The sequence below is a fragment of the Electrophorus electricus genome, chromosome 4 (assembly GCF_013358815.1).
Source record: "Electrophorus electricus isolate fEleEle1 chromosome 4, fEleEle1.pri, whole genome shotgun sequence".
NCBI classification, from domain to species: Eukaryota; Metazoa; Chordata; class Actinopteri; order Gymnotiformes; family Gymnotidae; genus Electrophorus; species Electrophorus electricus.
The window spans coordinates 8,197,152-8,225,048 of NC_049538.1; the positions used below are offsets into that span (position 1 = coordinate 8,197,152).

Sequence of the window (27,897 nt, forward strand, 5' to 3'; positions counted from 1 at the left end):
CATATTTGTTTTGTTTTTTTAATTGTGTTTATTATTTCTGTGGGAATTGCCTTTTAAATAACTCGTCATTACCGAGACTGAAACTGGAATATAAAATGATTCGCGTCTCTCCGGGCAAACCTGTTCCAGAGGGAGTGACTTGATTCGAGCATTGTCCAATTATCTGCTAGCAGCATTTATCCAGCGCTACGACCCGTCTCGTCATCGGCAACTTGGAGACATGGATGAATACGTGTAAAAAAATATCAATCTGGAATATTAATTTGACGGAAAAAGATTTCTCGTTCATCAAAAAGCATCGCTCGTTTTTCGAAAAAAGGGAAGAAAACACTCGTTTGGAATTTTGCGGCTCCGTTAAAGATTCACGCAACCCTATTTTGAGGCGCTAATTGCGCTTGTGTGTACTATCAGTTGCGACTGTTCGCGTGAGCGCTTGCGTGTGAATCTGATTACAAATCTGCAGAAAAAGACGGAGACCTCCACACAACGGAAACTGAGGGCAGGCTCCAGAGAGAGTCAATTGATTTCGCTCTCTTTCTGGAGCTCGAGGAGATACATTTACGAGCTTTTGCCAGCCAGGCTGTCTGTCAAACAGTCTGTCAGAGCAATCAACTGTTGCTGCGACCGAGCGATTAAAGGGACCCAACATTTCAAAGGTTCTGATGTGGTTTTGAATTTGGCATGGCGCGGTAATGGGTGTGTGATTCAAGCACCCCAGCCCTATGGACACTCAGTTGCGTGTGACTAAATTGTTTAGTAACATGGAAGAAAGACTATTGCCAATAGTGATGCATTGGTTACCCTCGGGTGCTTGGTTTTGATATCGCAGACGACTCATACAGAATGACCAGTCTCTTCACGGCTCCTGGCGGTTTTGGTACGGGCTTATTGTTTTTTTTGTTTTAAGGTTTGAAAGACTTCACAACAGACAATAAAACAGGCACATCGTCTTAAGATCACCGTTGGATTTACAGTCGCATTTTGTGTGTGTGTTTTTTTTTTTTTTTTTGACCTTGCCCGTCTCTAAAGCAGTCCAAATGTTGATGATGGAGAACAACGGAATGGAAGCGCATCAGGTTGAACTCGAGACGGATTACGAGCCGCACAGCCGCCCGCGGTCCTGCACTTGGCCACTGCCGTGTCCGGACGATTTTACAGGGGGAGAAGAGGAAAACTGCGGTCTGCCCCTGGTATCCGTGAAAGTGGAGCCGTACAACGTGCCAGCCTGCCGGGGCGAGAGAAGTGGAGGCGCGCCGACTGAGCTGAAGCATCCAGCCGGCGCCCCTGCCCCTATTGCAGCTGCCCCCGCGTGCATGTCGGGCGCCGCGCTTGATGTGGCCGGACAGTTGCGGAAATCCAAGTCCTCGCGACGGAACGCGTGGGGCAATCAGTCCTACGCGGATCTCATCACGCGTGCTATCGAGAGCACCCCCGAAAAGCGCCTCACGTTATCCCAGATTTATGACTGGATGGTCCGCTTTGTGCCATATTTCAAGGATAAAGGGGACAGCAATAGTTCCGCGGGCTGGAAGGTACAGTGGTGAAATAATCAGTTTTATTATACATTTTCATGTGTTACTAGTATATCATGTGAGGGATTTGCGCAGCTTCACACACGGACGTTCGCCGCGACTACATAAAGACAACACAACGGGCTACTAGTAGTAAATTCCTATTGTGTCCTCCATTGACACTGGGTGCACTACATTACACTGAAAATGATGCTTCGTACCATAACGCTTCCCTCAGTATTTCCAGCGAGATGAATGGTGAACAGTACGTGGGGGCGGAGAGTTCACTGGGTTCATTGCGCTGGGACGTCTTAGCGTGCATGTGTGCAGAATTGAGAGAAAGACAATCCACCCAGTTTTTCCGCTTTTCTCGGAGATTATGGAGCACCGACGCATTTGTGCTGATTAAACTGTATATATGTTGACGCTTAGAACACTCTTGCCGTTCGCACCCGGGTAACCCACTGTGGTAGGTGGTCGTGGTGGTGGTGGTGGGGTGGGGTGGGGGGGGTCACAGGTCAACTGGGGGACATAAGTGAGTCCGCTCAACCTGGCCATGCGTCAGGCTCCATAGTCGCATATAGTCAAGCCGCTTGTCTGGTCTGGAAAAAAGACCCCCCTCCCACTTACCACCTTCCGCCTGCGCCTCCCATCCTCTCTGACTCTCTGTCCTGACGTGTCTGAGCGCGCGCGCGCGCGAGACATGGGCACGATATTAAATTGTGTTCGAAACGTTACAGAAACTGAAGAGTAATAGGCCTAGAGTGAGACAACTGAAATGGCAAAAATAAACCGCAACATATGGCAAAAGCTAAATGCAAATGATGTAACACTGAAACGGTTAATACTTGTGTTTTTTCGCGCACAGTAGCCTATGGCATACTTTCATAAGCATTTAATTAGTTTAGATTTTTCAGATTGTAGCTGGCTCGTGCTCGTAATACAGTACACAAGGGAACTCTCTCGTTCTCTCTCTTGCATTTATCATTTATTATTATTATATTGCCAATGAGTTGTTCAAACTATTTTTTTTTCATCTGTGTGAATGACTTGTCTCATTTGAGCAAAATATTTAGATGTCCAGCAATTATTTGGAAGCGTATGAATGGTGCAATTCAATGATAAGGCAGCTGTTCTTTTCCAAACACAGATGAATGCGGTTTAGCTGTATTTACTCAGATATTTTCACATGCAGACCTTTTTGGCTATGTGGATTTGTTATATAGTAATTCACTCAATTCTTGTGTTTATGACACTCTTCTTTATATATGGAATATCATCAGTACCTGAAAAGGCTAAGTAAGATAGATTTTATTGTAGGCTGTATTATTTGAGAGTACATTTAAAGCTCTTAAGTAATATTGCCCAAAACATTGGAAACTTATTATTTTTAGAAATAGATACACAGAGGTGTAAGATCACAAATCTTGTCTGAATATGAGCTTTCTTCTAGGATGTTGTGAATACAGCTCTGGGCCTGATGGTTTGCACTGGACGGGTTGGTCTATAGGAATGCTTATTTAATGGAATCCCTTTGCTATTAGGTTCAATAATGAATCACCATTCTTGTTTATAATGGTTTGCAACAGTTATGTCACTATCTGAATTTAAAATCACTAGATGGGATGTTTATCACAACTAGACTGTTATATTGCCCCAGGATGAAGTTAGGCTATACTAAACTTAAAATCATAGTCCTAAACTGGATTTTAAATCGATCTTAATTCTTCTGGACTCGTTTCTGCTGCCTAGGGATCCCCAGCTGTTTGTCTCTCACATGCTCCCATGGAGCTTTGCAGTGAGGCAAGGGTTTTGATTGGTTGGCAGGGTGCGAAGAGAGCGAAAAACAACTTGATTCAATCAAAATAAAGTTGTGGAAAACAGGCCCCTGCTCTCACACACACATTGGCCCTGGAACAGTTGGCATAGGCTTTTAATGCGCTTTTAATTCTGACACATGCGCGCTTATGATCACACACACAGACCTTACGCATTACAGATACACACATACACACACTCACGGTTCAATTTCAATTTCCCTAATGTAAACTTGCACGCACATATAATAATAATCTCACTTTCCAAAATGCTTAACTCTCTTTCTGAAAGCTGAACACATGCCATATGCACACAAACACACACACACGCACACTCACAAAACCATCATGGTAGAAACATTGGCAAGTTGTTGATGAAATTAAATGAGTGGTGGGCTAAAGCACAGCAAAAGCAGATACAATTTGAGGGAGAGTGTGTGTGTGAGAAAGAAAGTGAGAGAGAGAGTGAGTGAGAGATTAGAAGCAGTCTTGTGTAATCTGAGAGCTGGTAGCACAAACTCTGCCCCCAGGCACCGTGCCTCTTGCCCAGCCTGGCTCAGACACTCAGACCGTTGGTCGTAGCCCAAAGCGCCGGATAGCCACTATTAATACCGCTGTTTTACGGGAAAGCTCAGATTATGGCCTTAGTGTGTTGGTAGGGCAGTCCAGGGCAGAGCCTAACACACTGGCAATCAGCAGTCACAAAGTTGAGGGTTATGACCATAAAGTTAGGAGATCTGTAGATCCAAGTGAACGGATGGTTGCGGTACTTTCAGGTATTTGAGGGAGAGTGGGATACAGAGTCACACTCGGGGTGTCTGAGTGCCTGATTTATGACCAGTCTGCAGACTTACTGAGGGCCTGGTACGTCTCTGTCCAGACTTACCAGTCTGTGGAGTCTGGTATGTCTCTGTCCAGTCTGTAGACTTACTGAGGGCCTGGTACGTCTCTGTCCTAGTCTGTGGATTTACTGAGGGCCTGGTATATCTCTGTCCAGTCTGTAGATTTACTGAGGGCTTGGTATGTCTCTGTCCAGTCTGTAGACTTACTGAGGGCCTGGTACTTCTCTGTCCTAGTCTGTGGATTTACTGAGGGCCTCGTATATCTCTGTCCAGTCTGTAGATTTACTGAGGGCCTGGTACGTCTCTGTCCAGTCTGTAGACTTACTGAGGGCCTGGTATGTCTCTGCCCAGTCTGTAGACTTACTGTGTCTGCCACCGCCACAACATTCCCCCTGTGTGTCTGTAAGACATGCCTCTTCCTGGATCGCACCACCTTAGTATTCGCATTCTCGCTCTTCCCCAGGCCCGATTGCGTTTCCTCGTCCTGTTCGCTTGGTCACACATAATCTGAGGGGAGGGGGATTGGGGGAGAGCCCCCCGTAAAAGCCCTTGAGGGAGCGATGGAGGTAATCGCTGCACGTGGGAAGCGCCGCTGCGGGTTTTGGCCTGTGGCCTACGAGTTGCGGACACTGGCGCATGCGGTGATGCGCGGAAGGTGACGAAGTTGAGGAGTGTGGAGAGGGGCCCTCGGCACAGCTCAGAACATGTGTAATGAAAACAAAGGGAAGAGAAGCCAGTGGAGCAATGCCTTTGTGGTTCGGAAGCCCTTTCGACCAAAACTCCAAGCGTACTTAAACACTGAGCCATGTGGGGTTCTATCACGGCCACTTGTGGCAGGCTGTGGGAGTCAGCGGTCACGTGAGGGCCGAGGCTGAACAGTGGCCAGTATATCGTGCGCACTTTAACGTGCTGCAGTATTGATCTCCTTTGTGGACAGTATTGGACTGTGAGAATGAACGACAGGCCAAGCCATAGGAGACCTGTATTTGCCTGCGGCACACAATATTAAAAAAAAACAGTGAGAAAGGACATTCCGGAGGTGGGGATTCGTGATAGGCGTGAGGGAGCCAGAGCGGGGGGCTCTCAGACGGGTGTTCCCGTGCTGCGAAGGGCAGGGTGGCTCCATGCCAGGGAAGTCCGGAACTCGCAGCTTGTCAGATTGCCACCAGTGTCACCCACATAGAGGCATGGTAGAGGAGAGTGGGGAGCTCCATGCTCAGCCAGATTCGCTGGGATGCCGGGTATTTTGATCAGGCGTGGGGGGTGTGGTCTTTCCTGCTTGGAGACAAAAAAAAAAGAAAAAAAAAAGGTCATGCTTCGGAAGCCGCATGGGGAGGATGAGGAGTAGATGAGGAAGAGCGCAGACGTCTTGTCCATTACTATGCCTCGGCTTTCTGCAGGAAACCCATGGCCTCCCGCCCGGAGCGCCTCTTGCAGAAGTCCAGCCTGTCTGAGAGCACACTTACACGGGACGGGACGGAAAGGCACTGTCCGTGTCTGCTTACTTTACACTGCTCCAGGGCAGATTCATTCATTTATTAATTCTTTTCTCGGACAGGGGAATTCGGAGTTGTGGAGGGAAGTGGGGAGAATGGTAGCTGCTGAGGGAAAGAGGTGGAAAATCCACCGTGCGCGTGCAAGTCGGCAGGGCGAGAGGCCCCCTCTCTCCCAGACCGAGGGGGAGGAGGGAGGAGGGGTCGGTTTTGGACTCAGGCCCCAATTCCTCGTCTCACTGTAGGCCCAGAACTCACTGAGAGAACTCAGATCTGAGTTATGCTGAACTAAAGAGGGCACATGCATGTTTGGGTGATAAATATAAACATAGTTTATAGTTTCTGTTTCAACCTGAGAAGATCTTCCTGTTCTATAGTATTTCCTGTTCCCATTTTATTGGACTTCCTGTTCCTTTTATGGTACTTCGTAGCTGCAGTGGTTTGTTATGTGTTTTTTTCTACACACATCTAGCTGTCAAGCACGTGTTGTTTATATGTGTGTGTGCATTTGTGTGGCTGTGTGTGTGTGTGTGTATGTGTGTGTGTGTGTGCGTGTGTGTGTGTATGTGTGTGTGTGTGCCAGGCCCGATGGGACTGCTTGTCCAGGGGATGGAGGTCTAGTTAATAATTCAGACGAGACTCATTATCACGGTGGTGCAGATCTCACTCTGATTCCACAGTAATTACAGCCATGATGCCTAACTCTCTCTCTCAAATACACACACACACACACACGCACACACATGGACTAACACACCAATGTCCTGCACTTGAACGCCCCACACGTGCACATACCCACACACATTCCTAGTTCTCTCACTCTGCTCACTGTGCACACACTGTGTTTTTGCACTTTCCAAGGTATTGACTGAGCAGAAAGCTCAGTCGTCCAGGTAGAGACTCACACTTCAGAAGGCCTTTACCCACTCCAGCGCTGGCTGAACTTCTAATGGGAGGGTATGACTTCTAATGGGAGGGCGGGGGATTGAACTACCCCTCTGACACTGCGACCACTACTACCCTATTGTTACTACTACCACTATTACCCTCTAATGCTACTAACACTACTACCCCTCTACTACTACTACCACTACTACCCCTCTACAACTACCACTAGTATCCCTCTACTACTACTACTACTACTACTACTACTACCCATCTACTACTACCACTACTAACCCCCTACTGCTACTACCACTACTACCACTCTACTGCTACTACCACTAGTACCCCTCTACTACTACCACTAGTACCCCTCTACTACTACCACTACTACCCCTCTACTACTACTACCACTACTACCCCTCTGCCACTGTGACCACTACTACCCCCCTACTGCTATGACCACTACTACCCCCCTACTGCTACGACCACTACTACCCCCTACTGCTATGACCACTACTACCCCCCTACTGCTATGACCACTACTACCCCCCTACTGCTACGACCACTACTACCCCCTACTGCTATGACCACTACTACCCATCTACTGCTCCGACCACTACTACCACTCTACTGCTACTACCACTACTACCCCTCTACTGCTATGACCACTACTACCACTCTACTGCTACGACCACTACTACCCCTCAACTGCTCCGACCACTACTACCCCCCTACTGCTATGACCACTACTACCCATCTACTGCTCCGACCACTACTACCCCCCTACTGCTACCACTACTACCCCTCTACTGCTCCGACCACTACTACCCCATACTGCTCCGACCACTACTACCCCCCTACTGCTACCACTACTACCCCTCTACTGCTCCGACCACTACTACCCCCCTACTGCTACCACTACTACCCCCATACTGCTCCGACCACTACTACCCCTCTACTGCTATGACCACTACTACCCATCTACTGCTCCGACCACTACTACCACTCTACTGCTACTACCACTATTACCCCTCTACTACTACCACTACTACCCCCCTACTGCTACTACCACTACTACCACTCTACTGCTCCGACCACTACTACCCCCATACTGCTACCACTACTACCCCTCTACTGCTCCGACCGCTACTACCCCCATACTGCTCCGACCACTACTACCCCCCTACTGCTACCACTACTACCCCTCTACTGCTCCGACCACTACTACCCCCCTACTGCTACCACTACTACCCCTCTACTGCTCCGACCGCTACTACCCCCCTACTGCTACCACTACTACCCCCATACTGCTCCGACCACTACTACCCCTCTACTGCTATGACCACTACTACCCATCTACTGCTCCGACCACTACTACCACTCTACTGCTACTACCACTATTACCCCTCTACTACTACCACTACTACCCCCCTACTGCTACTACCACTACTACCACTCTACTGCTCCGACCACTACTACCCCCTACTGCTACCACTACTACCCCTCTACTGCTCCGACCACTACTACCCCCATACTGCTCCGACCACTACTACCCCCCTACTGCTACCACTACTACCCCTCTACTGCTCCGACCGCTACTACCCCCATACTGCTCCGACCACTACTACCCCCCTACTTCTACCACTACTACCCCTCTACTGCTCCGACCACTACTACCCCCCTACTGCTACCACTACTACCCCCATACTGCTCCGACCACTACTACCCCTCTACTGCTATGACCACTACTACCCATCTACTGCTCCGACCACTACTACCACTCTACTGCTACTACCACTATTACCCCTCTACTGCTACGACCACTACTACCCCCCTGCTGCTATGACCACTACTACCACTCTACTGCTATGACCACTACTACCCCCCTACTGCTACCACTACTACCCCTCTACTGCTATGACCACTACTACCCCCTACTGCTACGACCACTACTACCCCTCTACTGCTATGACCACTACCACTCTACTGCTACGACCACTACTACCCCCTACTGCTATGACCACTACCACTCTACTGCTATGACCACTACTACCCCCTACTGCTACGACCACTACTACCCCCTACTGCTATGACCACTACTACCACTCTACTGCTATGACCACTACTACCCCCTACTGCTACCACTACTACCCCTCTACTGCTATGACCACTACTACCACTCTACTGCTCCAACCACTACTACCCCTCTACTGCTACGACCACTACTACCCCCTACTGCTATGACCACTACTACCCCTCTACTGCTATGACCACTACTACCACTCTACTGCTATGACCACTACTACCCATCTACTGCTCCGACCCCTCTACCGCTGAGACCAGAAACGCACCCTTTACTGTCGCTGTCGTGAGATGCAGTTGTGCTGATCCAAACAGACGTCTCTCCCTAACCGGTCCAGATGTTTGCCGTGTGCACCAGATGTTAGGCCTTTAGGTCTCTTTTTCTATTTTTCTGGTGCATATAGACTTATCTACTGCAAGGCTGATGTTACATTAGACAAACCATTCCTGCTCATTGAAGTCGCTGGCAAATATAAGGTTTAGATGTAATATTTCATTACAGTGGTTGAAACTATAACATTTTGAGCAATTTCTGCATAAACCCTGCACAGCAAGATCCATACAGGATATATTATACTGTATACTGAGAAAAAATTAAGTTATATATAGATTCTAAATAAATTTCTTTTGTGGTTACATGGTAACACAGCACTGCGTTATGAGGCATTATTTGTGTGGTGTGTGTGCGTGCATGCGTGTATGTTTGTGGGCATGGTATGGAAGGAAGCGATTCTGAAACAGACGAGGCTTGAAGCATAACAAGGCAGCTGCGTGTGGTAGATCTGTGTGTCAGTTTGATAAAAATGGGTCAGGATGCCGGCCACGGTGTGTTTAGTACGCTACCCATGTGACTCACAGACACCATACACAGCCTCGAACGAACCCTGCGCCTCTCTCTCCCTCTCTCTCCCTCTCTCTCTCTCGTTCTGTCTATCCTTTTCACTTTTTCAGTCTGAGTGTTGTCATGATAACTGCAGAAAGTGAACAGTCTCCCTCTCTCTCTCTATCACTCTCTTTCTCTCTCTCTCTCTCTTGCTGTCTCTCGCTATCACTCTCTCTTTCTCTGCCTAGTTGAGCTCCTTCTCCATTTTAATTGGTCGCATCATTGTCCCCATTGATTTGCCGCTTTCCCCTAAATTTGAACTACATCAAATCTGGGATTCTATTAAGGACCTTTCTGCTCTTTGATGGTTTGCCATTAGATCAGAGAGTTTAGAAGCTGCGTTAACGTGTGTGTTAAATACTGGCAGAACCGCCATGGCTGACAGGCCCAGTAAGCAAAGGGTAGAGTAGTTGAACTGGTTACATATAGCAAGAACAAGAAAACCTCACATTTAAAGGCATATTCATTTCATATTTCATTTAGAAATCATATAGCATTTATACATATTACAAAGCAAAGGAGTAAATTTGGGTTATGAAATTAGAATTTTTAATGTTGGTTGACCATGGAAAACCATCACTGATTATTTATAATAAAGAGATAGTGATTATTTAAAATTAGAAATTATTCAAATACAGATGGTATATTGATCAGACAGCAAACCAGTTTGGTGGAGTGTGGTGTTGTGCCTGAAGCCCCCACCTGCTGCTTTGGTCTCCTACAGGAGAGAACAGAGTCAAGTGAGCAGTTGTGAGGTTAATGGCCACAGCATCATCTGAGGGATTCGGACGTGACAAGCGGCAATCAGGAAGGGCCGGAGAGCGAGCGTTGGGAGTGGCAGGACAGAGGGGTGGTGTCAGAGGGGGCAGGGTGGTGGCAGAGCCAGGAGGGTGGTGTCAGAGGGGGCAGGGTGGTGTCGCTGGCAGCCTGGGACTGCATGACTAAGCTCAGTGAGCAGCCCTATCTGTGCTCTGGGTATTAGAGTCTCTCTCTCTCTATCTCTCTGCATCTTTCTCTCTCTCTCTCTCTCTCTCTCTCGTCTCTGTTAATGATGTGCTCCGCCCGCTGTGGCTCAGCTGAGTGATGCCCACTGACAGCACCGCTCAGGCGTAAAGACTGTTACTGACACACAAACACACACACACATCTAGAGAGGCAGTTCCTGATACCATACACACACACAAACAGACATACACACACACAAACAGACATACACACACACACACATACAAACAGACATACACACACACATTCTCTCTTTCTATCTGCCCTTCTGACTCTCCGACTCTCTCCGACATGCGGTGTGTGTAGAGTTTCGGTGCCCCATATGCATCCCCTGCACATGGGTAAAACTGCGCTGACATTAAGCCAGCCTCGTGCATATGCATGAGCAAGCACACGCCTCCCGCACGCTGCTCTACTGTATGTTCCAATTACGCCACTACTGTGCAAATTTGAAACACAGATTCATGTAACGTGACAAATCGCATTGAATCTTTGAGTCTCTCTCTCTCTCTCACACACACAGACACACAAACACACTCATGGAGATTCTGGAGGATGTGAAGTTGGTGAGGGAGTCACGCTCACTCTGGCAACCATTCTGTTTCCTCTCTCGTGTGCTGGCCCCTCCCCTGGGAGCCCCACCCACAGCACCCTTGGCCTCAGTTTGGCTCCGGTGGCAGCCCAAATAGGCTAACCCGGGATAACTCAGCCGTGATCCGCGTGCGGCCTCTGTCCTCCTCCGTGCGTGGACACGGAGATGATCCGTCGAGGGACACGTCTCCAGTGAACATTAAATATGTGACACTAAATAAGGCCCCTCTGGAGCTGCGTGGGTCTCCATGCTGTCTGGGAGCTCTGCATTCAAGCGCAGGATTTTACAGCTAACATTCGTAATGGTGTGACACCGCAGGCCTGGGCTGTGTGTGAGTGTGTCTGCAAATGCGCACAGGGCTAGCATGTCGAGGACGCGGGTCTTGTGCAAGAGAGGAACTTGCGCAAATTCCCTGTGTTTTGAAAGCGACGAGGAGCGGCTTTTTAATGACGTTCTCTAGAAGTTCTCAAAGACTTTGCATTCCACTGAACCCCACCCCTCTCGTGCACCCGAATGACCCCTCCCCCACCACACACACACACACGCATCACACACAAGCACACACATGCACACACACGCGCGTGCACACACCCCAAACACACATTCCAGCATCCTCATTAGCAATTCATGAGCAGTGTCTCATTAGACACTAAGTTTTAGCATGGGCCTGTGAAGTGGATGGCTGGAGCAGTTATTAATATTTCATAGGTCTCCCATCGAGGAGGTAGGGGAAGAAAACACAACCAGTCGCCTCTCTTCCGCTACAAAGTCAATCCAGCTCCTCTCCGTCTCGCCTCCCTCTCGTCTTCCTCCGTTTCTTTTTTGTTACACTTCTCTCTCTCTCTCTCTCTCTCTCTCTCTCTCCATACTCCTGTCTCTCTGTCTCCCCCTTTACCTCTCTCTGTCCCCATCTTAGTCTGCCGTGCGGACCCTAACTCAAACTGACTTAATTGGGCTGTCTTTGTTCCAGGAAATGTGGGCCTACCTTCTCTTTTTCTCCAGAATGCAGACTTGAGAGAGAGAGAGAGAGAGAGAGAGAGAGAGAGAGAGAGAGAGAGAGAGAGAGAGAATGATAGAAAAATGCGTGTATTAAAGAAAGAGATGAGGAGGGAACAAGTTAGGGGAAAATGGTAAAAAAATGACAGAAGGAGAGATCAGAATGAAAAAAAGAAGAGAGAGAGAGAGAGAGAGAGAGAGAGGATAGTTGAACTAAAAGAAGACGTATCGTGGAGAATGAGGAATGAGCCCTGAAAGACCCCAAATGAACTCTAAACCCTCAGTTCTCTACAGGGGTGTGTGTGTGTGGGGGGGAATGTCTGGAGTGTTTGAGACAGGCAGACAGTGCATTCTGCCCCTGAAATAAACCCGTGCATGAATAAGTCAATAAACCCAGCGTCTTGGAATGTTTGAATATATGTGTTCGTGTGTGTGTGTGTGTGTGTGCGTGTATGCATGCGTGCGCACGTTTGTGTGTGTGTGTGTGTATGTGGCTGAATGAGAGCAGATGAGCCGTACAGCAGCAGGGCCGACTCTGTGAGAACGAGACAGACGCCACATTCCCTCCGAATGAGAAACAGACACGCAGGAGAGAGAGAGAGAGAGAGAGAGAGAGAAAGAGAGAGAGAGAGAAAGAGAGAGAGAGACGCATCCTTTGAGGCCCCTCAACAGTCATGACATATGCAGAGATGGCAAAACAGCAAAATGCGGGTGCTTCTGAGTGTGCATGTGCACGAGTGTGTTTGTGCGTTTTTGGGTGACAGGGATAGAAACCTTTTGATGCACCATTATCTCATTCTCCCCGCCCCCCCCACCCCCCGCCCCAAAAAGCCCAGTTTATCGGCCCAGACGTGTTTGTGCAGCATGTGTGTCAGTACTCCTCCTCCCCATCTCTCCTTTAAACTGTTGTGACAAAAGAGCTGTAACCAATAAGGCGCGTCACACAGGGAGAGGAGCACCACAGGACGGAACCAATTCTGATCACATTGGAGCCAAAAATCCCATTTAAACTTGAGACAGTAGAAGCTCTCTTTCACGCTCTCTGTCTCTCCCTCTCTCTCTCTGTCTGTCTCTCCCTCTCTCTCTCCTCATGTGACCCTACTCCGTGTGCCGTCCCCAGTGCGTGATCAATGCCATGTCTTGATCCAACCCTCTCTCTCTCTCTCTCTCGCTCTCTCTCCACCTCTTTCTCTCTCCTCCCTCCCTCACTCTCTGTTTTCCTCTCTAGTCTATTATTTCCAAAGAACAGCGTTGACACCGAGTTGCAGTTATTGCGATGGGCCTCCCAGCATTCTCTCATGCTGAAAATGTCATCGTGCTCGCCTCTCCTGTCCGCGCTCCGGCCGCTCCGTGCGCTCACCAGCGGAAAACGCGGCACGGCGTCACGCGCTGACGCCGAGCCTCAAACCCGGTGCCGTGACACGCAATAACGCCAAACGAAGCTCCGCAGTGTTTCCGTTCGTCCTTCCGATAGAGAGTTGTGGTCTCGCTACAGGACCCTGGGGGACGTTGTGGTTACGAGAGACCAGCACACCCGCGCGGGCTGCTTCTGGGCTGTGCTGAGGGGGGCAGAGAGCGGCCATGTTGTTGGGGCGTCAGGCGGCCGCCCCGAGGTGTCTCCCTCGCTGGGAGCGGCTCCTAGCATTACCCGGTCCCACTCCTTCACTCTCCCGCACCTCCATCAGTTTTCACAGCGCGTACTCTCTCTCCTGCTCTGTCTCCCCCCCCCCCCCCCCCCCGCCTCCTCATTTGGTCTATCTAACACCCCTCCTCCACCCCTCCTCCACCCCTCCTTGCCACCTTCTTTTATAAACTCTTTCTCTTTCAACATCTCTTACCCATAACCCCCTCTTACAACCTCCCCCCACCCATTCTCTCTCTCCTCCGCTCTCCCCTCTATCTTCCTTTCGTTCTCTCGCTCCTTTTCTCTGCTTACTACGGTCAGGTCTCATGGGGAAAGACAGTTGGCAGGAAGCAGGCTTGCTGCCATAGCAACAGGAACCCTCCCTCTCCCACAGGTCTCCTTAGCAACTGGTAGCTTGGCATTGTTGTAATGAGCGGGCCCTATGTGCCAGGCTAACAGAGCACAAGTGTGTGCGTGTGTGCGTGCGTGCATGTGCGGGCGTGCGTGCGTGTGTGTGTCACAGCACGTCTTTGTGTGCTATATGTGATTATAAAGGGGAGTGTGAGCAATACAGACATTCTTTTATCGTATGCTTGACTGTGCCGCTCAGCATCTAAAGAAAATCCCACGAAAAGCTCTGCACGCATTTGTACACAAAACAGCCTTTGTCCTTCCCGATGGGCTCGGAACCAGTCGTAAAGTATGTTCTAAAACACATCAGTCTAGCCGCCGTTTAATTAAGAGTCATGCGACTGCGCTTCCTCATCTGTTTGCTCTTGATTAAAGTGATCAACCCGCTCCACGCCCTTAAACTGAAAGAATCGAAGCGTGACTTAATTAATGATTTACTAATTAATTGTGCATGCTCCGCCTAGGACAGAGGACGACTTTGTGCAGAAAATGATAGTCAGTGTGTCACCGTCTTTTCACTCACTGGTTTGGAGGAGAGCACAAACAGAACAGGCTAGCGGAGCGTTTGAGGGGGATTGGCGACAGCTATTTCATTACAGTCTAATGACACTTAATTGCAGCGTTTTGTGTGAGCATGGTGTGGTTTTATATCGTGTACAATAGAATAAGTATAGGCAGGAAGAGAGAGTCAGGAGGAGACCCCCCTGTGCGTGGGGAGCAGGGGTTCAGGTAGGGGCTGCTTCTCGGCTTGGCTCTGGGCTAAGCTCTGTGGTTTTGGTGTAGGCGATGGTGCCCGGGAGCACCTGGTCCCACACGTGCCCGAGGGGGCCAGCCAAGCTGGGCTCCACCCTGCCGCTCGGGCCGAGCAGGTTGGTCTCCGTGCCCTCACGGTCGGCTCTGGCATGCGGGTCGGATTTTCCGATCCCCCGCTCCGCTCTCAGATGCTCCTTAATCTGCCGGGGCTATTTTTAAACCTCCCCCTCCTTGCCGTACACCCCCCCCCCCCCACACCCGGCCCAGCCCTGTCCGTCTCTGGATCTCGTCCCCAGGCTCTCCCTCTCACTGGGAGGGAGGCTCGGCTTGGCCAGCAGCTCCAGCTCCAATTAGAGCACAGCCCAAGGGGGATGGAGCTCACTAGCAGCCTAGTCCCATGCCTTGGCCCTGGGGCCCCTGGGCCCCTGGGCCCCTGGGCCTCCAGGCCCCCGGGCTGCCTTCCTCCTGCCCAGGCTGCCTTTCTTAGGTTGGGCTGGAGCTTCACACGCTGTGGCCTCTCCTGTCTTTCTGGTTCCCCTGGGGGTGATGTCTCGCCTCGGCGGAGAGTGAGGGGGAGAAAAAGGCTTGCTGAGCGAGAGCTTTGCTGTCTCCGTCGTATTTTCAAGGTTTGAAGAATAGCTGGTAGTCTGAGGGGGCGTTTATCACATTTTCCAATTTTCAGCAATTTTCATCTGTAATAATGGTTATTACCATCATAGATGGGTCTAACAGTGGGAGTTCGTAGTGGTAACCTATGGTAGTCAGAGGCAGAAATAGAAAAAACTAGTACAGTAGGAAAATGAACATGGAATGTTTGTGTGTGTGTGTGTGTGTGTGTGTGTGTGTGTGTGTGTGAGAAGATGATCAGTTTGTGCGTGTGCATGGCGCCCTAATTTCCCACCTGCATACGAGGAAGTGGACAAGCTCCGGTTGGAAGTCGGATGGCCCATGGATCTGGTGTGTGGTCTGACTGGCCAGGCCTGAATGATCTTTGCAGAAGAAAAAGCACAGGGTTATCATGATCTTCAACCAGTCAGGAGTCAGAGGAGTTCACTGATGGCACGATCACAGATTCATCTGTATTTGTGGAGGCCGCAGTGGGCCTCAACGGAACATCTCACAAGCTATAGTCTGGCACGTCAAGACATATTTTATTGGAGATCCAAAGAGTCCAGTAGCTGTATAACTGGTCTGGCTTAAAACTCCAGAGAAAGCTGGCCAAGGTACTAAAGCTGGTGCCAGATACTAATTCCACTATCAGTGAGGAGGTCCTTATTCTCTGTGTGAAAACACACTTGCAGGTTCTTTCCACTACATACGATCTTCAGCTGTGGTACCCATCTATCCACGTCCCAAACTTGTGTGGTTCTCTTCCCAGCATTTGTACATATTCTTAATGGCTGCACCTCTTTTAAAGGGCTGTGCACTGCAATACTACCAGACATGATGGACTTGTGGACCCGATAGTGGGACCTGCGTTTCCCATATACACTGGATGTGAAATCTTTACACACTCCAGACTTAGACCTGAGTGGTGTAACACTTTGACTGCAGTGTTTGCAGGGATTGCAGATACACCAGATATTGTTTCTATCTCTGTGCTTCCAAAGAAAGTTTTCAAAAGTCATGTGTTTTTTATTTATTCTTAGAAGAGTCATATATTATAAAAATGATCAAATCTTAACCATTACTTACTAACCTTGAAAATGTAGGATTAAACTTTCAGCTTATTGCGTTCGTCTTTTGCAGTCTTGGACATGTGTACAGCCCTGCAGTGCGGGGACTCCGTCCTGGATAGCACAAGGCAAACAGTTGGCGAAACACTCATGCTTCAGCTATCATGCATATGTAGAACGGACACGGCACTCCCTGTCCATGAGATGTAATCTCCAATTAACTAAGGAGCCATATATCCTGTTGGACATGTTCAGAGTGTGTGCGCGCGCACGCACATGTACATGTGTGTATGAGTGAAGGAGCACTGGGAGCATGTGTCTTACAGATTCATTACCGTGTACTTAGCGTACTTGAGTTGGCTCACCGTTTTCTTTTCGTGACACTTTTCTCCTTGCGTCCTCTCCTTCCAGACCCCCCACCCCCACCCCCACTTTAAATCGCTGCCACCCTACGTTTCCCCCCGCATTAATTTGCGCGGCTGCTAGTTCTTTATTTCCCCTCAAACAGACAAGCGCCGCCCGTGACATCATTCACAGGAAGTGCATCTTTAGTGTTGGCTAATTTCCATCGATTGCCTCCAGACAGGCTTAGCAGACGAGCCCCCTTTCCCACACAGGGCTCTCATTTTAACTCTCCCCGCCTGCAGGAGACTGATCTCTCTCTCCCTCCCTCTCTCTCTCTCTCTCTCTCTCTCTCTCTCTCCCTCTCTCTCTCTCTCTCTCTCTCCCCGCTTGAGCTTATTATCAAATAACTGCGCGGCGGAGAGAGAGAGAGATGCCCATTGACAGGGCCGTACATAATGACTACTGGCTGCGTGAGAGGGATTAATAAATAATGGCCGCGCGGGGCTGCGCGCTTTTCCCAGTCCTGCCAGCTCCCAAGCACGCTCCACGGAACAATCCCCGGTACGCTTGGAAAAGGAACGTTCCAGACCGGAACGCTGCTGCGGAACACGAGAACAGAGGGCTGCCATCGACGCTCCACGGAGAGTCCTCCGTAAAATTAGAGCGTGCCTTAGACACGCGAAGCAGAAAGCCAGGCGCGATGCTCTTCGGGGCCGTTTACCGGAATCCAGAACCATCCAGTCACACATTGCTTTCCATGCATAATACATAGGGACATCAATAAGAGACCTCCCAGGCTCAGCAATCACTTCCCTTCCAGCATGCCTGAATCGAAAAACATTGCAAATGACTGTGATGTCGTGTCCGCTCTGGCAAGCCTACAAGCGATCATCACCGTTTTCACCTCCTTCACTGAGGCTAAAGCTGGCGCGTACTGTCCTCCAGGTCTCGTGTATGTGCCGGGAAGGTAGATGATTCTTCAGCCACTCTCGACTTCACTTCGTGGACACGCTTGTTGTCGCCTTTTTGCCAAGGCCACATCAGCTGCTATAACGATGCCTGAATGGCATGTATTCTAACTGTACTTGTAATGAGATCTTAGTGCTGTATGTTTTACATAAAAAATGCATGAACAGATCTTCTTTGCTCACCCTCTGAGTTTTCCAACAGTTTCTTCTGTAATTGCCTTAAGAACAGAGCTTATAACCCTGTTTAGCTCACAACTTCAAGTTTCAAGTTTCAAGTTTGGTTTATTTGTCACATACATACAACTTGCTAATCCAGTTGTATCCATGAATTCAATTTTGGTGTGTTTGATGGAATAAATAAAACACAGTGGTACTGCTCAGATCTTCTATGTGAATCTGGGGACGAATGCCAAAGGGGTCAATGTGTCACAATCTGCCTTGGGACACATGTGCCATCCAGTGGGATTGTGTCTGTTACAGACTCCTTTCAAAGCACACCATATTTCTTGTTACCTTCTATAAACTAGCATTTTTCTAATTCTTTTTTTAATGGACTGCATAAACAACAAAATGCCTCACGAGTCGTATGTCTGCGGGAAGCTTAATCACACCACCGTCTGACCGCTGCGTTACGTTAAGTGTGATGCCTTTATGGTGGTGTTCAGTTTGATTGGTTAGCTGTAAAAAACAGGACTTTCCATGTAAAACAAGCCTTTTGATGACTTGGCGTAGGCGTGACTGGCCGAAAACGCAAGGCGGAGAGGAGCTACAATGGTTGTGGGCCAGTCCCTCAGGCCAGGAGAGGTTCATACGCCTTATGTTTCTGACAAAAGTTTCTCCATCTTGATAATGTAGCGAGTCCCTTTCAAGATACATTTTAAAACCTGTGGAGTGCAACAGTGTGTAAGAATCACATTTAGAAGTCCTGTTTTTGATGATGTAATAGACCTGCGACAGTCATTGTGGCCATCATCATCTTCGGCTTTTACCCCCAGCCCAGGTACCATATGATCCCTTCAATCCCCAATGCATCACAGCAGTACCAGGGGTGACACCCAGGCGAGGAACAGGCAGATTTAACCAGGATTAGCCCTGGATTCTCAGAGATTAGCCTGGCTGGAGTGGGATTAAGGGTGATTGCCAGATTTCTCGGGGAGTGCATGGGGCGTGCACGCGCGCGTGTCAGGTGAGCAGGAGCGTGCGTGCCTGCGCAGGCGTGAGCAGGAGCGGGAGGGGCCCCTCCAGCCGCTGACTCACGCGAGAGCCGCGTGGCGTCTGGGCCGGTCTCCAGAATCTCTCCGCAAGCCGTGCTCCCGCCGCGCGAGCCAGACTTAACGCGAGCAGCCGGGCTTTTTAAGAGCGCGGGTGCACAAGTCCAGCGCCGACGCCCGTCCTCGCAGCTGTGTCACACAGGCGCAGGGCTCGGCACGGGTGGAGGCGAGGCCGTCTCAGCGGCTCCCTGCCGTCCCCCGAGTTCAGGTTTAATCACGCTGAAGGCGTGGAGCGTTGGAACAAGCTAATTTGTCGACTCATGTTGCGGGGGATTTCGACGGCGCCGGGCCCACTCAACGCGGGTGTCCGTCGCACACCCTGGCAGGCTAGGGGCAGTCACACAGAGAGTCACGCGGCTTATACCCAACTTGATAATCACCGGTCCTCAGAGACAGTTCTCGTGGCGATTGCCTCTGCCGATGATTGAAGCTCCCCTGCAAGTTGGCGCGAGTCATCTGACAGTCAGAGATGAAAGCCTGTTTGGAGTTATCTACAGCATCAAACGACATCTGCCTCTTCTTTACCCCTCTCTCCGTAACCTCCCTCCTTCACTTCTCGCTCTTCTCCCTGCCGTTTAGCATGGTCGTCATGGTTACCCTCCGCGGCAACCGCAGGTGGAGCTGCCGGGGTGCCGATCGCACAATCGCGTGGCGCAGGGCGTTTTTTTTTGTTGTTGTTGTTTTTTTTCTTTACTCGGGACACGTGGTTTGTCTGCTTTCTGTGCCTGCCGCCGCTCTGTTCCCCTCTGATTGAACCAACCCCGCTCGCCCGTTGCCTCAGTGGCCTGTGGCCGGGGCCATTACGCCAGCACGGGGCCCCGTTCATCCGAACTGCCACCGTGGCAACAGAACAGTGCCTTCCCGGGGGGGGGGGGAGAACATAAATACCGCTGCGCTTATCCAATTTCGGCCCACTTTTGAAAAGGAGCAGAGTCAAAGCGGGAAGGTTTTTTCAATCCTTTCTTTCCTGCCCTGTTGGAGCACGCTGGAGAATTGAGCCCTACAGCACTGCCGGAAGGAGAGAGAGGCACAGGGAGGGGGTGGTCCACTGGGGGTCGGGGGTGGGGTGGGGTGGGGGGGGTGGGGGGGGTGAAGAGCAGACGAGCTCTTAGAGATCAGCAGGCTTCGGAGTCGGTCTCCAGCTCGGCGCGCCATCTCGCTGGGATAATTGCCTCACCTGAGTGCCTGATGTCCATTTACTAATATGAGCCCTAATGGTTTTCGGAATCACTACGGAAAACAAGGGCCTTCTTTCTCCGAACGAGAGCTGTAGGGGAGGGAGAGGGCTGAGCATGGGCCCGCGGACGTGCTTGACAAGCAATTATGCGGCGTGGAAGCGGGACGGCCGGCGACGCGGCTGCTACCTTGCTTTTTCCCTCCATGTTGGATGGGTTTGTTTTCCTATCTGAGGGTAGGTGATTGAAAAACACGCCAGCCATGCTGCAAGTGTGAAAGGGAGTGATAAACAGATGTTTATCAGGTGCTTGATGGCACGCTTAGCTCATGCAGAGCTGCTCAAAACACAGGCAAACTACCAAACCTGACACCTTCGCATGTGCTTCTTCTGTTAAATTCACACTTCTAAACTGGTCTGGGATCAGTGCTCATTCACTGGTTGGGGGAAGGTTGGAAGTTCTTGATGGTGATGGCACACACTGCACTCAAACCGTTTGGATTAGATTTGGACTGTAGAACACAATTGCATCTATCACTTTTCTAACCAGGTAAACCAAGGAGTTCATTATAATCACAAAACAGCAGCACAAGTTCTGATTTGGCATCCTTTCAATAATAACACACACAGGATTTATCTCCATTTTTCATAATAATTAATTGTGGATGTTCAAGAGTGGGGTCTTCAACATTCACTCTGACATTCACTTGCAGTTTATAAAATGGCATATATTACCAACCAAGTCAAATATTAAGCCATAAAACTATATTCCTTTGCATTAATGTCCACTCCAGCAAAGTAACCCAGGACTATAATATTTTCTGTCAACACATGGGCCAGATGGTTCGAGTATACACCACAGATCTCAGATTTCAGATCTCAGATTTCATTTCAGTAATATCATTCTGGCATTGCAGATGAACTGGTAAACTCATATCTGTCAATATGAGTTCAGAAGCTGCCTGTAACCGGTTTAATTAAGACATATTCATACTGGGCTTACAGTTTTCCCATCAAGCATTTTTTTGTGGTTTCTAATGGTTGAAGCTCTAGTTTTTTGTACTGATAGTTTGTATATACGTTTTTTGTACGGATATCGATTAATCTGACCAGCATGTTTGGGAAAATAAATAACACGTGGCCGTAATAAATAAGTAGATCAGTATTATTTTCGGTGCAGGCAGTTACCATGCTGTGTGCTTTCGGGGCAGTGTTTGGAATGAACAAATCAAACACAATGATTTAGTTTCTTACCAGATATGCATGAATGCAATTGAATATTGATTGTGGTGACTTCAGCAAACTTCAGCTGGGCTGATATTTGGCTTTGGACACTCAGGGCATGGCCCCGACGGCTTTTACCTGGGTAGTGGTTATTCGGTACAGCCTGGCTTTCGGGACAAAGAGGTATGTCAGCACAGCGATGGCGGCACCCTTGGTAAGAGCTCTGTATGCCGTACACTACAGCCATTCCAGAGCTTGATACGAGGGCAGATCGATTGAGGAGTGGCCATGAAGGAGAGGATGGTTCGGTACTCAGAGAGAGGTAGTCAGTGGTCTTGTGCCAAAGGCACAAGCCTGGTGCAGATCTGGTGTGTGTATGTATGTGTGTGTGTGTGTGTGTGTGTGTGTGTGTGTGTGTGTGTGTGTGTGTGTGTGTGTGTGTGCATGTAGGAGACAGAGACAGAGAGAGAGAGAGCGCTGAGCTCCCTGAACAGTGTTTAAAACATGAACCTACTGAGCTGAGAACACTCAATGGGGAAAAACAGATCGGAGGATTTGGCCTCCATTTTATACACAGACACAGACACACACACACGCACACACATATTTTGCACAGGGCCGCATATGCATATGCACAGACATACAGTGAGCAGCTAGAGAGCGGGAATACAGTAGCCTAGCCATCACTTCATCCATTCACCAGGGTTACAACAGAGTCAGTGTTACAGGGTGACAGTCAGTGTAACAGAGCAACAGAGTCAGTGTAACAGGGTGACAGTCAGTGTAACAGAGCAACAGAGTCAGTGTAACAGGGTGACAGAGTCAGTGTAACAGAGCAACAGAGTCAGTGTAACAGGGTGACAGTCAGTGTAACAGAGCAACAGAGTCAGTGTAACAGGCAACAGAGTCAGTGTAACAGGGTGACAGAGTCAGTGTAACAGAGCAACAGAGTCAGTGTAACAGAGCAACAGAGTCAGTGTAACAGGGTGACAGTCAGTGTAACAGAGCAACAGAGTCAGTGTAACAGGCAACAGAGTCAGTGTAACAGGCAACAGAGTCAGTGTAACAGAGCAACAGAGTCAGTGTAACAGGGCAACAGAGTCAGTGTAACAGGGCAGTTATGCGTCAACACCTTTCCATTTTTTGACTTCCACTATGGCAAAAGTGCTTGGGTGAGCATTGATCCTACCATGTGACATGCTGGGCCTACATGGTTTTGACTGGGGCTTGATTATCCATTGGCCTGCGTGTGTGCATGTGATTCATCAGAATCATCAGAATGTTTGTCAAGAATCGTGGATCGGTCAGCATGAAGAAAACCACAAAGCTCGTCCCTTGAGTCCGGACCGGTGCCCTACGTCTTCCCAGGACTGTATGCATTAGCTGAGAAAATGGTCAGCATATGGTTTACTAGCCTTCGATGCATCACATGGAGTGTGTCTATACCTTGCCCTGAGTCACCTCGCGCTAGTTCCCTCTCAGAAATTAGCAGCCGTTCTGTTCTCATAAATCCCCATTTATTGTTGTGCTACAAGAAATGAAGGGCCATGTCTGACGTCCTGATGTAAATATGCTTTTTCTTGGCATTGGAAATAGTTCCCCTAGCACCCCCCCTCTTCTGCTTTCTTTGTTCTGGTGTTCTTCCAGCGCAGTCAGTGTGCCAGAATCGCGCCGCTCTCCCTCTTCCTCTGTGCTCTGGCTTCCCCTTCGAGCTCACACGGCTGCGATCGATAGGGGCGTCTGCCATTGGGCTGCCACGTGTGATTCATTTGGGTAACCTTGGCGACGGCTCGACGTGCCGGATGCGGCGGGCGCGCACGTGCGCACGTGCGCGCGTGCAGCTCGGCTGTCTGGGGCGTGAGTCAGAGAGGGAGAGCGCACGGCACGGGGACGGGGGTGGGGGCGCCTGCTGTATTGATCCACGCGGGCAGCACGCGCGGCGCCTGGCCGTAGCAGAACAGGTGCTCGGTCTGAATGATAAGCCGCCGCCGAATGATTTTTTGCTCGTTTCGTCTTCGTTCTTGTCCAGAGATGCGGCGAGTAACGAACATTTTGAGTACCACTGCTGAATGATGCAGAATGGATAAATGGACGCTGATGTAGTGTATGTGTTTACCTGAGAAATAGATTTGTAATACATCAAGACAAATAGAGTTCCACAGCACTGTTAAACAAAAACAGCAACTAAGATAAATGTCTGGAGGACAAGAAATTTTTACTTCAGATCAAGTGTCAGATGAAACTTAGAATTTTAAGTTTTCAATATGTCTGATTCTCTCTGATTAGACAGGAAACTGAAACGCATAAATTATGTTGTGTCCTTCCATGAAATGTTTTACAAATCCACTTTTGTCTTTCTTACCCTCGGTTGTCTGTGCAGAACTCCATCCGACACAACCTGTCCCTGCACACGCGATTCATCCGGGTCCAGAACGAGGGAACGGGCAAGAGCTCCTGGTGGATGCTGAACCCAGAAGGTGGGAAGATGGGTAAGGGCCCGCGGCGGCGTGCCGCCTCCATGGACAACGGTACTCGCTACCTGAAGAGCCGAGGCCGGATCAGCCGCAAGAGAGCTGTGGGGATGGGCCGCGGGCCTGTGGCCGGCTCTGGCATGCAGGGGTCACCGGAGCATGCTAGCCCGGCCGGCAAGGCGGGCCTGGGGGTGGGCGGCGAGGAGTTCGATGCCTGGACAGACCTGCACTCCAGGACCAGCTCGTCGGCATCCACACTGAGCGGCTGCCTGTCACCCATCCTGGCGGAAACGGAGCCGGATGAGCCGGAGGAGGGTGGGCTGTCCTGCTCGGCTTCGCCCCGCCTCTACCCGAGCCCCACCAGCACCCGGTCGCCCGCCCTGGGCACGGGGGGCCACTGCCCTTCGGTGGAGCTCCCTCAACTGGCTGACCTCACAGGGGCCATCAGCCTGGAAGAGGGCTTCTCCCAGCCGCCGCAGCTTAAATGCAACGGCTACCATTACGGCCCGGGTCCGAAGGGGGAGACGTCGTACTGTGGCACCGTCTATGGTCAGCCTTCCATGGGCATGCTGCGCCTCCACGCCCCTATGCAGACCATCCAGGAAAACAAGCCAACCAGCTTCCAGCGCCCCCTGAGGGCTTACTCAGAGAACAACGCTCTGGAGAGCCTGTTAGCCGGTGGGCCGCAGTACTGCGGCAAGGACATGGTGGTGGGACAAGGAGGGACGTCCCACGGGCTGCTGCCCCGGCCCAGTAGTGGAGTGCACTCTCACAGCCACAATCAGAACAGCGCTCACAATCCGAGCCAGACTGCCATCCCCAGGCCGAGCCTGCACGGCGAACACGGGCCGGTGCACGAGCAGAACCCCAGCCATCGCCGCAGCCACAATGCCAGCAAGCACCACCCGAGCCTCGACTACAACCACGGTCCCAAACATCTCCCGGGTCACGACTACGGACGAGCTCACGAGCACGGCCACAAGCTCAACCCCAGCCAGAATCCGAACCACATGCACGGCCACGTGCCGCACGCCACCTCCAGACAGCCGGCTCTGTCCCCTGGCGTCAACGGGGACATGCTGCAGCCGTACAACCACAAATCCTCCAGCCTGTATGGCCCTCGCGCACACCTTCCCTCCACCTCACTGCCTCCCAACCCCGCCGCCGCCCTGGACGTGCCCCAGGACCCCTGCCGCCTGGCCTCCGCCCCTCAGCCGCGCCACCAGCCCTACCCGGGTGCCCACAACAACCACCAGGGCATGACGGAGCCCTGGCACGGCTACTACCACCACCACCCGTCGCAGAGTGCCAGTTACCACGCCGGCCACCAGCCCGGCCCCCACCAGCCTCCCGGCGGCCGCCTGCAGCAGCCCGGGGTGGAGATGGAGGTCCATCAGAGCAGCTTGGACTGCGACGTGGAGTCCGTCCTTCTCAACGACTTCATGGACTCTGCCGAGGGAATGGACTATAACTACGACGGTTCGCTGCCGCAGGGCGTCGGCATGGGCCTCGGTCTGGGGATGGGGATGGGGGTGTTTGCGGGACCTCCACAGTCACATAACGCCCAGAGCTGGGTGCCTGGCTAAAACTGTTGCGTGTGGATGGGAGGGGGACACTCACACAGACACTCACAGGAAAACTTCACCCATGGAGCCTTGCGAGGGGCGAGGGGGGAAGCTGATCAGGTCCGGACCGATCCGACCGGGAATTCCTTCCGCCCTGGAGACAGGACGTCTCTTTAGGGCCGTCCGGTCGCTGGTGTGATTACAGTTTGTGTCGGGACGTGGAGTTGCGTCTCTTCCTCTTTCCTCCCTCCCTCTTTTTGTGTTTCTCTGCCGTGGGTTCGTGTGATAGCATCCTTCTGGCCCAGCGTGCCGTCCTCGTCCTTCTCTCCGTCCTTCGGTTCGCTCTCGATCCATTGCTGTCATCTCCTGGTCAAAAGCTCTCAAGCACTTTACATCCATCTCCATTCGATCAGGTGCGGTAACGGCTACCCTGCGCCGCGGTGATTCACAGCGTCCGCCGGCCCAGGTTTAATGTATGCAAACGGCTCTGTTATCCTTCCAGAACAAGAAAAATTAGCATTGTGGCCCCTCCTTCCCCCTTTTGTATTCAAGTGCAGGGTAGAGAAGTAGATGTCTGCTCTGTCCGGCGCTCACGTATAGGTGTTGGGTGCGTGCGTCTGCGCGAGTCGAGAACGCACGTGTATCTCAAAGATCACGGGCGAGGGCGGGCGAGTGGGCGGCGTTTCCGTGTAGCGGGAGGGACTTCCACCTGGGGTCACTGTGCATCGCTCGTCTTGAAGAGGCCCACCGGCCGGGCCCTCCGTCACGGGCCTGGGAGAGTCATCAGTCAGTCCCGCTCCATTGATATTCACCATATCCTGTTTAATCTCTAAAGTACTGCACCAGCTATGCATCACCACTGCAAATCGAATGCGACACTCATGCTCGGAGAGCTTTTTTTTTCTTTAGTTTTCTTTCTTTCTTTTTAATTTTTTTTTTCGTACCCCAGACACACCAGCTTAATGTGTTTTGGCTAAAGTGATGATTAAAGTCACTCTGCAGCAAGGGGGGGGGGGACTGAAGCGAGGGAATGTGAAAAAGCAAAAGAGAGAGGGAGAGAGAAAGAGAGAGAGGCAGACAGATGCAGAGCGAGGGAGCAAGAGAGCAGAAATGCAAATATTCACCGTTCCCCCTTTCTCCCCCATTCCGTGGATTTATGTAGCTTTCCTTATAATGAGATAAGGAACGATCGGAGGCTAGCGCGCTTCCTGAGCGAAGCTCTCTCCCGCGCACCTCCGGCCGACCGCACTGTGGCAGCCGCCTGTGAGCTACGAGCACTTGGAGGCAGACGCTCCGATCTGGCTACCTTTGTGGATTGCGTTATCGTTAGACTATGCAGCGTTACTTTAGATAATCGAAGCTGATTTATCAGTCCTGAAGCCTCGCTATCCCTCATTAACTTTGCACTATCAATCCTAATTTAAATCAGATCTAGAATTTAGGGAACACAACTTTTAATGACTTAGTGTGACTCTGTGTAGTAAAATAATTTGGACTCGTGGGATGATAGCACTGCCGGAAAGTGACACTATATACCCAAGCCCAGTCAGACCCTCTTCAGAGAATAGCCACATTACACCGTCTTTAGAGTTTACACTGGTGAATTGCACGCTAATTATCACAGTCAGCAGATAGAAAATGGGTGCTATCTTCCTTTTGCACACATGCTCCTATCATATCATCTTCGTGGCGTGATTACACCGGGGGAGACAGTGGAAGTAATTAGGTGCCCACCAAGAGTGATGATCTGTGTTTATGTTCCATTTTAGAACACGGCACAACATCGATTCAGTGATGTCACAATTCATCCGCTCGAATTGTGACATCACACCGCCACGCCACAGCATCCCGTGCTCATCCAGTGAGACTTCCTGTTGCCGAGGTCCTGTGCGGCCACCCAGACGTAACTTACTTTTGCTTTATTATGGATGTTATGTAATTGTGTGATTTTCTTGTGGAAAAAAAAACAAACAAACAAACAAACAAACAAAGAAAAAAAATCATTGGCAGTTGTTTTTAACACGATCCCTATATGCAGATGGGTCAGTCTGGGTGGACAGATCTCAGACGCTGGCCTCCTAATTCACTCCAGTTCTGATATGATATGAGAAAAGTAGACAGGGAGAGAGCAGAAGAGCGAGGAGGAGGGGCTGAGTGGAGGAGACTGATCGATAGACTGACAGAGAGAGACGGATTAGAAAGTGAATGAGTTGAAAAAGAGAGCAATAGTACGCCAGAGAGAAAAAATGAACTGATAGGAAGAGAGAGAGAGAGAGAGAGAGAGAGAGAGAGAGAGAGAGAGAGAGAGA

At 50.5% G+C, this 27,897-nt stretch overlaps 1 protein-coding gene across 1 annotated transcript; it reads left to right on the forward strand.

Annotated features, from left to right (window-relative positions):
* The first annotated feature begins 134 nt into the window (after positions 1–134).
* Positions 135–27,897, forward strand: foxo6b (forkhead box O6 b). The gene is made up of 2 exons (XM_035525747.1): positions 135–1,532; positions 23,933–27,897. Exons 1-2 carry the CDS (start codon positions 1,038–1,040, stop codon positions 25,607–25,609), a joined length of 2,172 nt encoding a protein of 723 aa, XP_035381640.1. The 5' UTR covers positions 135–1,037; the 3' UTR covers positions 25,610–27,897.

What these genes read in the sequence shown, in the direction of transcription:
- foxo6b (XM_035525747.1), top strand. Translation starts at nt 1,038, where the DNA reads ATGTTGATGATGGAGAACAACGGAATGGAAGCGCATCAGGTTGAACTC. An exon ending in ATAGTTCCGCGGGCTGGAAG is followed by an intron (nt 1,533 to 23,932) that starts GTACAGTGGTGA and finishes TTGTCTGTGCAG; the next exon opens with AACTCCATCCGACACAACCT.